We start from the raw sequence: 16838 nt of genomic DNA, 5'->3' as shown, positions 1-16838 counted from the left end.
ACGGTTGCAGTGACTTTGGTTTCTAAAAAACACAATGGACTAACACCAGCAGATGACATTGCACCCCAAATCATCACAGACTGTGGAAACGTAACACTGGACTTTAAAGCAACTTGGGCTATGAGCTTCTCCACCTTCCTTCAGACCTTGGTTTGCAAATGAAATACAAAACTTGCTCTCATCTGAAAAGAGGACTTTGGACCATTGGGCAAAATTCCAGTTCTTCTTCTCCTTAGCTCAGTTAAGATGCCTCTGACGTTGTCTGTGTTTGAGCAAATTCCTTGACATGTTTGTGTGTGGTGGCTCTTGATGCCTTGACCCCAGCCTCAGTGCATTCCTTGTGAAGTTCACTCAAATTCTTGAATCGATTTTGATTTACAATCCTCATAAGGCTGAGGTTCTCTCGGTTGGTTGAGCATCTTTTCCTCAATACTTCCACTCAACTTTCTGTTAACATGCTTGGATACAGCACTCTGTGAACAGCCAGCTTCTTTGGCAATGAATGTTTGTGGCTTGCCTTCCTTGTGAAGGGTGTTAATGATTGTCTTCTGGACAACTGTCTGATCAGCAGTCTTCCCCATGATTGTGTAACCTAGAGAACCAAACTGAGAGACCAGTTTTAAGGCTCAGGAAACATTTGCAGGTGTTTAGAGTTGATTAGTTGATTGGCTTGACACCATATTCTAATTTTTTGAGATAGTGAATTGTTGGGTTTTTGTTAAATGTGAGCCAAAACCATCACAATTAAAAGAACCCAAGACTTAAACTACTTCAGTCTATGCGCATTGAATTTAATACACAAGTTTCACATTTTGTGTTGAATTACTGACATAAATGAACTTTTCCATGACATTCTAATTTATTGAGATGCACCTGTACAATATGACTTGAATTGACCAAAGTAATATCACCTTAATTTTAAGCTTTGTCCTTCTGGAGCTTTACTGGCTATTTTTTGTTTTTGCATATAAAACATGCTCTAAACACATCTGCTGTGTTTCGCTAAAGATAAAGGTCATATGGGTGGGCAAATGATTACAAAATGTTTTTAGGTGAACTATTGCTTTAAACTGCTGGTCTTGTGTGATTAGAGCATTTTCAGAGGAGACCTGGGGAGCCTAAGACGAAGTAGTGTTGCAGTTATTGCCTCTGAAGCTTAGCTTTAAATCTTATTGCTTCCACTGTCATAAGGTCTCGGATTTGTCCCTCAAATACGATGCTTGATGTAGACTGTTTCCTCTGAAAGCAATGCACATGCAGAATTTAAATGAAATGTTATTTTCTAGTTGAATTCCTATGGAGAACAAGAAACTGTTGTATTTCATCTTGCACTACTTATAAGTACAGACAGTTTGTACATGTATTAAGGATGTGTACTTGATGCATGCAAAATGGACTCAGGCGTCAACATAAAAGAACCACAAGGCTGAAGTAAACCGTTATCTCTCCACATTTCTCTCCATTCCTGTTGAGCTATTGACTTTATTGTGGCTCTCAAAGGAGAAATTATTGTGTTTTACATGAAAGTCATCTTCCACTGTGGTTTACAGCCTACGGTAAGTCATGAGGTCCACACAACTCCAGTTGAGAGAAAAATATATATATTCCCAATACTAAATACTACTAAATACTAATGTATATAATATTATTTATTGAATAATAAATTAAAACAACAGCCATCATAAAAGCCATTCTCTAATACAGCATTAAAGTTACATAAAATATAACATGCTTAGATTTGGCCTTCAGCCGATACTATTTGCTCTGGAACAAACAATGGATTAAATTAGACAAAAGACTGCCCATCAGATTTACCCAAACAAATTATATTTCATGTTTAACCACTATAGAGGCATCAGAGTCAGCGTCAAATTCCAGAAGATCTGGCTGAGGTGAGGCTGCTCTCAGCAGGTTCATGAGTGCTGAACGACCGCTGTCGCCATGGAAATCATGTCTCTGAAAGCGTTGAAGCAAATTTTCTAATGGACATTATCTTCATCAACAAACCATTTATATTTGAAGTCTCAAGTTTATTCTAAAATACACCTAAAATACACTTAAAACTACATTCTGTGACACAAAAACTGTTCAATATTAGCGCATATATATATATATATATATATATATATATATATATATATATATATATATATATATATATATATATAATGTTAAAGAACGAAAGAAAGGAAGAAAAAGACAAACGCTGACACTACAAAATTTAGGGTCAATTTAGGATAATTGGGACATTTTTCCCAAATCAACTCCAAGGCTAAATTGATTACTTTAATGTAATTACATGAATTCACACTAGATTGTTTACGAGGAGCATGTAACTGTTGCAAAACTCCGGTATCATCAATCATGAATGCTGCTGTGTATTGGGTTGAGAGGATATTGTGCCCTTTAAGGACCTTTTCTTTTCCTCACAAAGGTGATGTAGTTGTGCATGTATCAGTGATACAGAATGACATCAGATTTGATTTGGAAGGTCATTATTAACTGCAGAGCTCTTGAACCCCCACAATAACATCCTCCCATCCAAAGCCCCAAATTCGTCTACCCACACATAACAGCTCTTAGAAGTTTATGCAACAAACTTGGACTTCTATACAAATTAGGAACACATCAAAGTAAGAGCTTGCCAGGTCTCCCTGACGACAGATGCCATAGAAACAAAGTTTAATTTACTCTGGTGTTTACATGCAACCAAATAATCAGTTTGTAATCAGATTGACAGCTCAATCAGAATTAAAAGCCTTAATGTAAACACCTTACTGAGATCTTACTGAGCTCGATCGGATTGAAGGGGTGGTTTATTCCTTTTCGAATACGATTGAGATTGCATGTAAACACTCGATCGGATTGCTTAGATTGCTTAGAATGACTTAGAAATAGCGTAATAATGTATGACGCGCAGAAGAAGTGCCTCTTCCTTTTTAATAAAGTGTTGTATAAATGCATGTCCAATCATTATAAAACTCCCCATTCACTCTGCAACTGTGAAGTGGAGCAGGACAACCTCCCACCAGTCCTTGTTTTGGATTTTTACTGCGTGATAAATATGTATATTTATCCATAAATGGGATATTATTTTCTTTAGGAGAGTTAAAATTGTGTAGTGCAAATTGGAAAGACAGCCTCTTCATGGCTTTATTAGTCATTCAGCAACATCAAAAAAAGTAAATAAATAAAAATAAAAAAATGTTGTTTTGCAACAAATTTCACTCCCATAAACGGCAGAATAACAGAAGAAATCTTTCATTCAAAATGTCTTAGATTTTTCAAAACCCTCTAAAAAAAAGATCAAAATGCTCATCATTTCATTTAAAAAGGACTAGTAAAATTTAGCTGCCTCTTTGCTTTTCTCAAGTACAACATTCAACAATTTCTCCCCTACTGATGCAATCAGCAGAGAGACAAAAATACACAGAAAAGTGGAGCAGAGCTTTGTACTCTTGCTAACATAGCATTTGGAGGCTTGGTAAAATAATTTTTTGTTGTGTCTGCGCATCTCACAAGTCTAAATGGCAAGATCAGAACTTTAAGCACAAGGAACCCTGCGGATTGAACAGCTTGTGATCCCTGTTTCACCTTGAGAGCTAAAGCTGTGATCTCACTCATCTTCAAGAAAAAGCATTTGATAGATGCTGCTAAGATCTGGCTAATTTGGAGAATTAGTCAGAACCAAAAAAGTGGCCTTTTTTTCATAATAAGAAAAGGCTACAGTGTTCATAAAATACAGTGGAAAGAAAAGGCTGACAGAAATTTTTGAGTAAACTATATCCTTTAATGCCAGTATAAATCCAAACATCCCAAATAATATGACGGAATAAAACAATCACAAAGTTTGCAGAGGAATGCCTTGGTCTTGATCTCTAAAATATTCTTTGCTCACAAGTTCACAGAAGTCAAGGCTGAGTCAGCACTCAGCTGAAATCCTCTCAAGTTGCTGACACTTGACTATGTATTACTCTATTTCTTTTATCAAATCCTGAAAAAATAAAAAAAAAAGTTCAGGATGAGAATTCAAAAGCCCAGGGGCTGACAAAGCCCTTAAGTACAGTTCTGGAGGACACATCACAGCAGTTACCTGCTTTGACCAAATTCCAACAAAAAGCAACACCAAACTAAATTGCAAAAAATTTGGTAATTTTGCAATTATTGACTGTTGTTTTCCCAAACATACTGTACGGAAGTCCACATATACATTACAAGGGAACATGCAATAATAATAATTATGATAATATTAATAAAGCACAGATAAATTACTTGCAATAAACACTGCAAGCTTCCATAAAGAAAATAAGAATGGACAACTGTGAGTTCATGGTGACTTTGAATCTGTTGTAGTGTCAACAAACAGAATTTCAAACAAACAAACAAACAAATAAATAAATAAATACAATTCCCACAGGTTTTCCCCAGTTGCCATCGTTCAGGGAAAACGGGGAGTCCCACCACAAACCCAAACTTTTAACCTATGAACAAATGACTGAATATATGGTAGAACATTTTTTTTGAACTAGACCTTGGAAAATCAGCATGTTAATTTCTGTGATCAACATGGACTGTTCTACACTCTAGAAAACATTAATGCAATTAATGCAGCATGTGTTTTTTATTGATTCCTGAGGCTAATGATTCCTAATGCTAATTTTTACCCACTTCCTGTGGCTAGCATTACTCACCTGTACTTATTTGTGCACACATTACAAAATTAGAAAAACAGAGGTTATATTGTAATATTGTACATTTCCTTTATCTCTTTAAAGACCTTCAACTTTACAACAATAACACACCATATCTTTAATGTCAAAGTCACAAACCCCCAAAATTACTGGAATCATTTTTTTAATGATAACAGCCAATCAGATCCACCCAACTTTTAAGAATTCAAGCAATTAAAGTGTCATGACCGAAGTGTGTGCTCACAATAAACAGATTGCTATCATTCATTGTTGTGAACGGCCTTTAAAGCTATGAAAAATATAGTTCCACACCAAACTTTTTAAAGAGTTTGCGAATTTAAAATGGCAGATGACATAACTACAGTGCATGCTTACAGTACAATAATCAAAACAATATTGTCTCTTGGTTTGGATGCTTTTCAAGTCTTGTCAGTCCTAGCACACATAACACAGTGTTAGGTTCATCCTTCAAACTCATCATAATCATCACTGGACCTCACAAAGACATCAGGACAGTAACAGGCAATCTTCTGTCCTCAGATAACCAGTTACTTAGAAAGAATAACAAGCTCACCCAGTCATTTTTTCTTGTCAGTTGAGCTGATACAGTAGCTGTTCCTCCTCCCACTCCATCAGATTTTGTTTTTTTCCAGATGCTCTGTGGCATGAGCTAAGCCATCCAGATCTCCTGAGTGCTGTCTGGAAATCACTTTTGATGTCCGGAACTATGATGCATGAAACTATAAAAGCCCTGCAAAGTAATTAAGAAGCTTTTTCACTTGTGGAGCTAAAATGCCATGCCTGTGTGTACCCTAGGGGACCAAGTAATCCTGAAAGCATCTAGACAAATGAAAGAGTGGCAAGCAAGTCAGTGGATGAAAAACTTCAGGGAAATATAACCACGACAGCCTTCTGCTTTTTATCTTGCCTGCTTTATTAGTTTCGTAGCGATTTTTGAAAATCTATTTCGATGTCTGTCACAGCTGCTGGGAGGTCTGGATGAAATTAAGACAATGAAGCATATTTAATTTACAATACATTTAGGCTTGGCTGTCTTATGATATTTAAATCTAAGTGATTGAGGCTTCCCAGGTGGGACTGTGAGGCCTATTGATTACGCGTGTGGTGGTCTGTATGTGCACAGTTTGTTCATGCCTTTCCCTCCTTTCATACAGCAGCCCTACATCTGCCACATCATGAATGTCAAACCCACTCAGTTCGCCTCGAAGACATTCTGCTATTGATTTCTTTCCTTCATTTCTCGACTCAAAAGAGGCTGCCATGACCGTATTCCTTCCTCTATTAATGCAATGCACGTATTCCTCCATAAAACCTCTTTTACTGAGCGAGAATGTTGTGAGATTTTACCAGCTGGCTTATGGACTTCCCCTCTCAGCTTTAAACCTGGGTTTACAAGACATACCTCCTCTATTAATGTTTTTAATTCAACGTTATTATGCTTGAACACTGGTGGGATCAAGTCCCTCAAAGACTACAACGATTTTTACTGCCCTCATGTCGTTCCAAACATGTATAACAATTATTATTATTTTTTTTTTTTGTATGTTAGTGTTTTTGAATAATGAAAGCTAATGAAAGTCGATGATTTCCAAAACAACCCTGCACCTGTTGTTTTGGAGTTGTTCTTCTGATTTTTTTTTTTTTTCAGTCTTCAAACAATCCTGAAAAAAATTATCACTATTACCACCAAAAATAAATAAATAAATCTCATTTATTAAGGACTGTAATGTAATGGCTGCTAACAATTAAGCTTTGCCATCACAGGATAATAATTCATATCAAACCTTACGTTCAATTTAAGACTTTTTTTTCCATGTTAGAAACATTTAAGAAGTTCACAGAAAAGGCTGAAAAACTGTTCAAAAACACATTTTATCCAATTTTGTTGACAAAAATAAATAATTAAATAAATAAAGTTTATCTGAGGATGTCACAGAGACTTCTGAGAACTTTTACTGATTACTTTTTTAAATAAAAAAACCTCAATCTCATCAACTGTCATCTTTTTCGCTCTCCCTATTTTATAATTTAAAGAGAACACAAAAACTGCTTGTTTTCTCAACATTTTTGTGTGTCTCACAAACCCCCCAAAATAAAATAAATAAATAAATAAATACACAAACTAACTGACTTATTAAACACCTTTAAAATTTCTTTCTGCACTCTTCAAACCCAATCTGGGTTATTTTGGCAACCCAGTGCTGGAATGAATGAAAATAAGATAACAAATTAACATGAGTGTAACCGTAACCATAACCATATATTAACACCTCAAAAAGTGGAGATATTGTAAAATATTATGTAAATATGACATAAGACACACACAACATTATTTTAAAAGTACCTCTTCCGTTCAGTAACGTTAAATGAGGCCGTTAAGACCTCCGTTTATGAGGTGAAAGCCGTGTCCGCGTATTTTTCTATATAATGTTAAGCTCTTTTGTTTCCGCCTTTCATAAATCCGGGTAAACAATAAATGATAACTTTACCATTTGAATCTTTACTTACCATAATGTCTTTCACTCCTCGCTTCTTTCACGCTGAGAAAATGGCGGCTTCTCGCACTGGAGATGTACGATCTTAATGTGACGTGCGTGCTCTCCTTCACGTCCGTGTTCGAGACCAATTCTTAACCCAAACTTGGGTTAAAACAACCCAAACTCCTGCCCAGCGGTCTCAACCCAGCATTTGGGTTGAAAAACAACCCAGCTTTTCAACATGCCATATTTTTTTTTCCTTTTTTTTATTTTTATGAAAGATGATTGAGGTTGCGGTAGGGTCAAAAAAGTGCTCACAACTATCCCATGAGCCCAGGAGATGCCACACTCCCCAAACCTACCAGGATCTGAGATCAATATCAAATCAAAACATTCAGGCCCTAAAGCAAATGTGCACTCAGGAAGCAATCCTCTCAGCTATGCACATACTGTATGCGGTTAAAGTGGGACACAAATAATAAAAATGAAAGCAAGAAAATAAAATGCATCAAAAGCTGTTCTATACGCTATGTTTTGTAACTAGCATCTAAAATGACGCTTGAAGAGAGTGTGACTACTTCTGCTTCTTAGACGACAGTATGTCACTGAAAGCTGAGCTTGCTTCAGAAAGACACCTGATCCTTAACACTGAGACTTTCACCCATCTACACTTGCTCAAGCACCCACAATCATCTGCATGCAATTCACTGTTTGAAGAATAATAATAATGATTAAAAGAATAAAACAGGGATTTTACACAAATAACAAACATACAGATTTCAACTTTGTTTTGTACATAATTTAAATCTTATCTGTACATTTTGGGCTTCTATAAACTTTAATACATTTTTTTTTACATCAATAACCATTCATTTGATATATTTTTGTTTTATATTACACTTTACTATTAAACTTAAATGCAACTTTAAAGTTTGAAAATCTCCAGCTGACATGTTCCTATTTATCATTCCCATTTTATACCAAAATCATTGTTATTGCTGTAATATTTGCATATTTGCATCATGTATTCATCAACATTTATTTATATTTACTAAAGCCATATTTACACCGCAAAAAAGTGGTGCATTATGTGTTGACTGCCAAATACTATACAACTGACAAATAATCATAATAATTTTATTTAAAAAAATAACAATATTTTTGGAATTGTATTCAAAGGCCCTCCAGTCTAAACTGATGTATAGATCTGGTACTTTTTTGGTAAAAAAAAAAATAAATAAATACAAATTCATTTTGAAAACTTTGTTTATTTCTTTATTTATTTTAGGATTTTAAGAGTTATTGGGGCTCCTGGTGGGCCCCGGGCCCCCTGGTTGTCTATCACTGCTCTTAACCCCACTTGAAGTGGTTATTGCTCATCCAACATAACACTTTAAAGAAAGTTGTCTTATCTTACCCCTGACCTACTAGACTTGTGTTTCAAGCACAGCTATAGAAAGTAAAGTGGATGTCAATCCTTCCTACACTGAACAAACTACAGCTGTACTCTAACCAGCAGCAAACTGCTGCTTTTACCTTATTACTTCCCTGCCATTGATAGCAAGATTACGCCCTGCTTTAAATCAAAAACATCCAGAAAAGCAAGAAAAAAATAGCCATGCTATTTACGAACACTATGTTCTCGGAACCTGCTGTTCGCCTTCATTTTTTTCCAAAGCACTTTAAAAGCCAGCGCCTCTAAAACAATTATCTCTTCTGGAAATGTACCAGCAGAAGAGTGAAAGGAAGATAACCAGGCCTGGAGCTCTGGGAGTCCCGGGGCTTTAAAATAGCATCGGCCATCAAAGACAAGGGACAACGAGACGGGGAGATGGGCCGAGATTGGTTTTCTTGTGTCTTGCAAGCTCTGTCTGCTTCTATTCCTCACTGGGAGAAGTAACACTAAGAGTGAGGGACAGATAATCAAGTGCGGGCACGTGGCAGGCTGCTGGACTGTGGGTAGAGGAAAGAGCAGAAGCTCTTTAATAGATTAGAAGCGCTCGTGTAGCGGAACCCCCACAGGGAGCCCACAGCCATCCCGCCACTCATGGCTGGGGCAGCTCCCTGCTGTCCTTTCACAGGGCCCAGAAACTCCAAGAGCACCTCCGCCATTTGCATCACAACTCCCAGGACTATAAATGAGCATAGATGCGAGAGATAGGGCTGTGAATCTTTGGCAAGGCAGCGATGCGATTCGATTACGATTCATAGGTTTCCGATTCAGTTCAAGAACGATTTTTGCAAATTTAGAACGATTCAATTCGTTTCGATTCACAATTAAATTTGATTATAACGATTCGATTCTGCATTCTATAAGTGCATTCACGGGATTATTTAAATGCTTCTACTAAATTCTTTAGATGCTTAGTCAGGGGGCAAATTACAGTAGCATTTATGGTTAGAGAACCATAGGTTAGAAAAAAAAAAAAAAAAAACTTTTGTCAATTGTTAAATGCTACAGTAGTTTAATGATGCGACATGGCATACGTAAAAATGTATGTAAGCCAAGTTTTTAAAAAAGAGCTTAAAGAGTATTATGTATAAGATAACATTTTGTCACACCAGGGCGTAGCCATAATTTCAGAAGTGACAGAAATGTCAAATACAATAATTTTATGTATGTAGCCTAGAAAATAATAATAATAATAATAATAAGTATTAAGCTGGGTCATTTTAAGTGCAGTGGCAAACAAGGAAGAAATTTCTCAAAATACTATAAGTTTGTCATGCCAGATCCAGTAAAATGGAAGCTTAACATTTATTATCATCTGTATTGAAATACTGATGACATAATTGCTTACTGTGGTCTGCAATAGCTTTTGCACTCTGTACTCGGAATGACTTTGGTACTTTGAGTGACAGCTAATCCAGCTGCGGCTGTGTGGGATGCAGATGGCGCCCTGAACACCTGTATCATTCTCATGGGCTATATCTGTGAAAAACCGGCAGAAAGGAACTCTCATGTGATAGGCACAGCTGGGACAAAATCACACAGGAGGTGAGAAGCGGGTGGCAATTAAGCAACATCATGTGTATTCATGCTAATGTACTGAAAACCAGTGCTGCTATTCAGAACACCTGCCTGAATACACAAGTTCAATAAACAAGATATTAATATTAAGTAACTTTTGTATAAAAGAAATGTTTTCCCTCTCCAGCATTCCCTTTCTTTTCTTTTATTAAAAAATCATCATATATAATAGATAAAAAATAAATATAAAAAATTTACATATAAAATGTAATGATTTATTTTATAAAAATAAATAAAAATAATAATAGAATAAATAGATTAAATAGCGGACTGAAAGTCAATTGGAAAGAATGTGTTTGAGTGAAACCGAAAAACTATTTCATTTTATTTTAAATATATTCACGTTACATGGACCGGAGCTAAATATTGTATTGTATAAATATTGGCAAAAAAAAAAAGTGTTCAGTAACTGATCTATGCATTTCTTTCTTGTTCTAGTACTGGAGTTTAACTCCAGCACAAACAATCCATAGCACAGTTTAGTATAAGTCCATAATATGGCAGTCAGCATGGGATTGATCGACAGATAATGAGGCATTGTGGGATTGAAAAGCCACTCGGCAGCAGGGAGCAGGGGTCATCCTGTGAGAGCTCTGTGAGGGAGACATTGGCGCTGGGAAATCCTAATGGCACAGGCATCATGCCATTATGCTACAAATTACCTGCCGGCATTAGTGTCACCCTCAGCCCAATCATTTTCTAGCCAAGATCAATCCGAGCTGGGGTCTAGCCGGCCCTCCTCAGGGGTCTGTCCTGACAATTAACTATTGATTTTTTTAGCCTTTTATTTTCTGAGGCCGACGCTACGCCGGCCCCATGCCGCTTTCTCAGAGCTGCCACATCAGGCCGGAGGCTGTGACACGACTGAGATGGCGAACGGTCCTGTCAGGAGGTGAGGAAATACAGGCAGAGCAGCAGTGTCACCAACCTCTGTGGCAAAATACTGAATATTTAAGACAGACATTTGTTTTGATTGTATACAGACACAGTAGTTACAAATCTAGATACAAATCTAGTCATATTCATATATTCTTGTTCAAATTTCCTATTTGAAAATGTGTTCTTTATTATGATTTTATTTTCAGATATATAAGTAACATTTACTGTAGTTATAAGTTGTGTTCTACATAGGATAATGCTAAAGCGCTTCTCTCTTTTAGAGTGTTATTTTTCTTTTTTTATGTGTGCTATATATAAAGGAGAAAGTTGAGTTAAAATTATTTTCTGTATTAATCAACACAACGCCAGCTATGCTGTGAATACAGCTTAACTTGTATTGAACCTGCAACACTCCTTTGAGCTGCTGAAAATCACAGGTGCAATGAAGAACTCAGGAAGCCTTTTATAGACTTCACAGATAGAAAAACCAAAGAGCAGACAAGAGGAAAGGCAACTGAGAAATGAAGATATTTTCCCCCAACAAAAATAGCCTGTAGAAATAGAGGGAGAGAGGGAGAGGAAAGGGAAAAAGAGAGTGAGTGAATAAAGGCCTGCCAGAAGTCTGGCTGTTTGCTCAGTTATCACCACATACAGAAATGTCAGAGTGCTGCTGTGTTTCCCCCTATAGGCAACTGTCCTCCCAATTCAGAGCAAAATGAACATAGCGCACGACACACGCAAAAGAGTGAGGAGGGAGGTGGGGATATATATAAATATATATTTAATGTTTTATAAAGACCTACTCATCTATCTGAGTAAAAATACAGTAAAATAGTGTATAGATGGATAGCACAAATTACAAGTATGGGACACCATACTTGGCCTCACGTCAAATCTCCCAACTTGACTCGGCACTTGTAAGCAGTAAACATGTACACATGCATGTACTCTCACAGTCTTGCAACTTGTTGAAAAGGCAGCTTGCAGAAAGCTTCACTAATCAGGCACCATGCTGAGCCCTTTCATTTCTAACCTGTGCCAGCGGTCATGCTGATTAAAGCAGGTGGGGGGTAGGGACAGAATATCTTAAACCCGAGACCCGAGGGGGAGGCCCATGACTGCTGGTTCCACTGCTGATTAATGTAGGCTACATTAAAAAGCCCTCAGTTCCCATTTTTCATTTCCTCTCTGGACACAGACTGACATAGTCTCGTGCTAAAAGGGGCCTTTGAAAAGAGGTGTTAAACAGCAATACAGGCTCATCCTCCCTTTGCCAAGCGCTCAGGAGAGTTTGACATAGCGGAGGAAGCATGCTGTGCACATCTGCAACCATACATACACAAGGCTAAAGAGGAGGAAGGAAGTCAATGAAAAAAAGAATGCCCCTGCTGCGTACACCTGCACCCACAATGCACTGCACACATGCTCCTTGAGTAGAACAGTGACAACTGCAATCTGAACAGGAACTCTGCACCTCTAAACGAGTGGCCAGGACACGACGCTATGAAAATCATGAAAGCAACTTGTTCAATTAATATGAAAGAAAATGGAACTATAAAGCACCCCTTTTATTGTTGCATGGTGTTAGGCTTTTTAAATGATACTTTTTAAATTTATTCCAAGGAAAATGGTTATAATTGAGAGGCAATAGACATTAAAATGGATCCACTTACCATGAATCATGAATCTTCTCCATAAAGGTATCTTAAAAGTTGATAGACATGCCAATGAAAATTTAGCAAAGAGTAAGGCCAAGGAAAAAAAATAAAAAAAAAAAAAATAATAATAATAATAATAATAATAATAATAATAATAATAATAATAAATTAACTTAAGAGACACTTAGTCCTTTAGCAATAAATAGTATTTATATAAGACAGTGAAACTAAACAAAACTAAATTAATAAACTAATAAATAAATAATAAAACAAAGCACTCAAGACTTCAGTTCAAGTTATATATGCCTATTTTCTAAATTTTGGGATTATAATCTTTCTTAATTGATTTTAGAAAAAAAAAAAGTATATATATATATATATATATATATATATATATATATATATATATATATATGTGTGTGTGTGTGTGTGTGTGTGTGTGTGTGTGTGTGTGTGTGTGTATTTTTAGAAATACACAGTTGTTATAGTTTTATTTTGTAATACATATTTTACATATTTGCACACACACGCGCGCGTAAATTCACATAGTAGCATATATATTTAAACATAATTAAAATACTACAAAGATTATAAAATCTTTCGAATTATATATACACAAACTAAATAAATAAATGGCTGAAAGACATTATGAAAAAATATTATTAATATAACTATAATATTTAACAAAAATATTCAGCATTTTTTATAATTATTATAAAATACTTATTTTATTATATAGTATAAAACATAGCTTTCCTATATACATTATGGACACACAATGGAACAGTGCTTGGCCTTTGGGTGTTTATCTTCTCTCTGGTTGCATGAAGGTCTTAGTTTAATTGAATTAAGTCTTTCAGGCAAATTTCATTTCCTCTTTTGCCGATTAGATAAACCCACTTTGCTTAACTAAGTTACAGCAACTCTGGAAGCAGCAGAAAGTTTCCCACTGTTAGGGACTCTCATCTCCTTCCACCCTAACTTACTCCTGACTGAGCACACAATACGTAAATTGGCTATATGTATCAGCAAACAGGCACATGGTATCCATCTACTCTAGTGTACCTGCGATGACAGTGTGCAGCTGATCCTGGATTGGTTCATCCCATCCTTATCACAGATGTCTGAGGCTGATGTCTGTTTGTTTATGTTGAAATGAAAGCACTGCAGCCCACTCTTTAAAGAGAAAAAGATTTGATATGATCTCTCCCATCCAATTATGCTCGCCATTCTCATTGATTTAGAGTTCACATCCGTGTTTCAGCTACAAGGGTATGTTTAATTGTTTGCCGGCTGCCATTTTGGTGAGAGTGTGGGTGATGAAGGTTGGCAAAATCCCTTCCTTTTAACTCAATGAAACCATGTTTCTTGTTTTTTGGGGTTTCCATGGTGACTGCCCAAAAAAAAAAAAATGTGTTAGGAGAAAAGAAAGAAGCAAAGTGCTGTGATGGAATTGCTGCAGAATCATAGGACAAATGATGGAAGGTCTGAGAAATGGAAGTGCTGTACTGAGGCCTCTAAGGATGGGGTTGTCTGTCAATGAATTTCTTATTTCTGGAGGGCAGGGGACTGAAGAGAGTAGTCATGCAGTTTGTAAATGGTCCAATTCTTTTTTGATTTATCAGACACATCATGAAAACAATGTAGCATTCTCTTGTGGCGAGATAAACGCCGGCTGCCATTTGTGAGGGATGCTCACGATTAGCTCGGCGAAGATATCTTTGTGGCGTGCGGTGTGAACACATGCTCTGAGATAATGTTTTTTCTCATTAGGAATGGCTTCGAAAGTGTGCTACAATTATTATTATTTTTTTTATAAAACATGTAATTTTTGCTTTATATCTTTGCTGAGAAGAAACAAAATAGATCCTGCACAACCCTTTGCAAACGCTTCGGATGCTATGATGTAAAATACAATATTTGTGTGGCATATTCTTGTTGCAGAAAAGTAAATCATAAAAGCTTTGTTTTTAGAAAAAAAATAATAAATCTGAAGATAACTGAGTGATGTACTGTGCAAAACTCAGCATTTTTCTACATGAGGTCATGTGTTGCCAAGCTGTTCTGGACGGCTTCTAGATAATCTTTCAGAAATCATTCTAAAATGCTGATTTGGTGCCGAATCTTTTATTTTAATTCTCAATATTCAGTGGTTTCATGCCAACTGTTTTGAATCATCTCAAGAAAATTGTGGTCAGCACAAACCATGTTTATCTTCGTTGCAAATTAAACCCTGTTGAGAACCAACATTGCTTGGGTCACTACTTAAAAATTCTACGTGATTTTTCCACCAGTTCTACTGTCCACCAGGTGAAAATTACAAGCTCAGTTGAAGTAACATAACACCTCTCTTCATCAAGTCATCATTTCAATCTGCAGAACTAAGCACCAAAGTGTGCACCAAAATAATGGAAATTCAAACCCAAATAATGAGAAACAACCAAAGTTACAGTCCTTATCGTCCACAGGCTTGTTCCATCACACTGTACCATAATATTCTCTCCAACCACTATTATAAAAGACTTTTAGACCTTTAGCCAACTCTGAGCTCGACTTTCTTCTTCCAGTAATCAGTTCCCTAGACACATCCATTTCAACCACAAGAGGATGTCAGGGAAGAGTACCTGTAGGGGAGCCCTCCTGAACCTCCCCAGAGTAGCGCGGCTCCTTGAAGACCGGTCGGTTGTCATTCTGGTCAATAACAGACACGTCCAGGTCTACAGGTCCCTCTACCAACTTGCCACTCAGGTCAGTGGTGGATACCTGGAGCTGTGTGAGAGAGAGGAAGAGAGTGATTTACACACACATGCACAAAAAAGGAAAGATTCGGGTGTTTCTCGCAGTAATTGACGAAATAAAGTGCTTCTTCAGTTGCTTTCGGTGTCAGGCAACTGAGATTTAATTTGCAATGTGAGAAGATTGGCAAGCAATGAGACCTGAAGAAGACTTTAAATGGATGACAGGATTTTTAATAAAAGGAACATTAACATCCTGTGTTGTAAGCTGAAAGAAATACACATTTTCCATGTTTAAGAATAATCAGGTATACGGCACAAACGAAAATAATATTTAGAGTTGTGTTGTCAAAATTACGTAATGCGTTTTTTTTTGTTTTTTTTTTCAGTTTAACAGGTGTAAAATATTAAACGCAATTAACACAGAGGCCACCCCACTCACAACTGTTGCTTCTGTCTCTTTTTTCGTAACAAGAATTGCGTTTATTTACACGCAGAACATCTTTACAACCACATCAAATGGGAGACTTTTCAAACGCACACTCCAACTTCACCTCAGCACCAGGCACTAGTCAAACGAGCATGGAAAAGATAAAGGTGACGAGTGAGCTTCAGTAGAACAACAGTGCACTGCAGTCAGATGAGATGTTGTCAGGCCATAATTCAGTTAAAATGATTTTCCTGTACTGAAGGCCATTATACTGTGCTCGTAACATGAGCTCTTCAACTGCATGCACAAATGAAGTGGCACGCGCTGTATATAATTTCATATTAAAGTGCAAATCAAACGAGCATCCAAAATCGTCTTCAAGTTAAGTCAGTTGATTCATTAAGTTACCAAAAAAGTCAATTATAGCTTACTTAAAACTGTGCCTGCATGTAAATATTGGGTCAGAAAAGGTAAAGAGTTGTGAGAAAATACAATGCATGTCAGATCCGCGTCATGTTCAGGAGCAGCAACTAAAATAACCTAATAACCCAGCTGCTGTGCTGTGAAAAAATAAATAAATAAGAAATTTACTTTTGAAGCTTTTAGGATTCATCTACTTTTTAACTTAGAATGTAATGTTTGATAACTTTATTCACTTTCTGTATATATACTTGTTGCTGAAGGGCACAGGTATGTACATTTTTATAATGGGTTTATTTAAAGATCGTTTTAAGTTCACCTAATTTTGAAGTTTTTTATTTTTTTATTTTTTCATTGTTAAAATTGACTATACTGTATCATGATTATACTCGGTTATACTGTAATGTTGAATGGCTACAGTCAATGGTTAAGTATTAGGGGCAAAAAACTTTTTCATAGAGACATCAGTAGTAATGGTATCAGTGACACTCACTTT

The 16838-nt window shown here is 36.4% G+C and overlaps 1 protein-coding gene across 1 annotated transcript in view; it reads right to left on the bottom strand.

Moving 5' to 3' along the window:
* Positions 1-16838, bottom strand: part of LOC127933837 (cadherin-13-like) — a 300617-nt gene that overhangs the window by 97222 nt on the left and 186557 nt on the right. The window contains exon 6 of the mRNA XM_052530852.1: positions 15382-15526. Within this exon, the coding sequence (XP_052386812.1) occupies positions 15382-15526 (145 nt within the window). The remainder of the gene's footprint in view (positions 1-15381; positions 15527-16838) is intronic.

The sequence above is a fragment of the Carassius gibelio genome, chromosome A18 (genome assembly GCF_023724105.1).
Source record: "Carassius gibelio isolate Cgi1373 ecotype wild population from Czech Republic chromosome A18, carGib1.2-hapl.c, whole genome shotgun sequence".
Lineage (NCBI taxonomy): Eukaryota > Metazoa > Chordata > Actinopteri > Cypriniformes > Cyprinidae > Carassius > Carassius gibelio.
The sequence above is the reverse complement of the archived record's forward strand: the minus strand, read 5'-3'. Positions and strand labels throughout refer to the sequence as shown.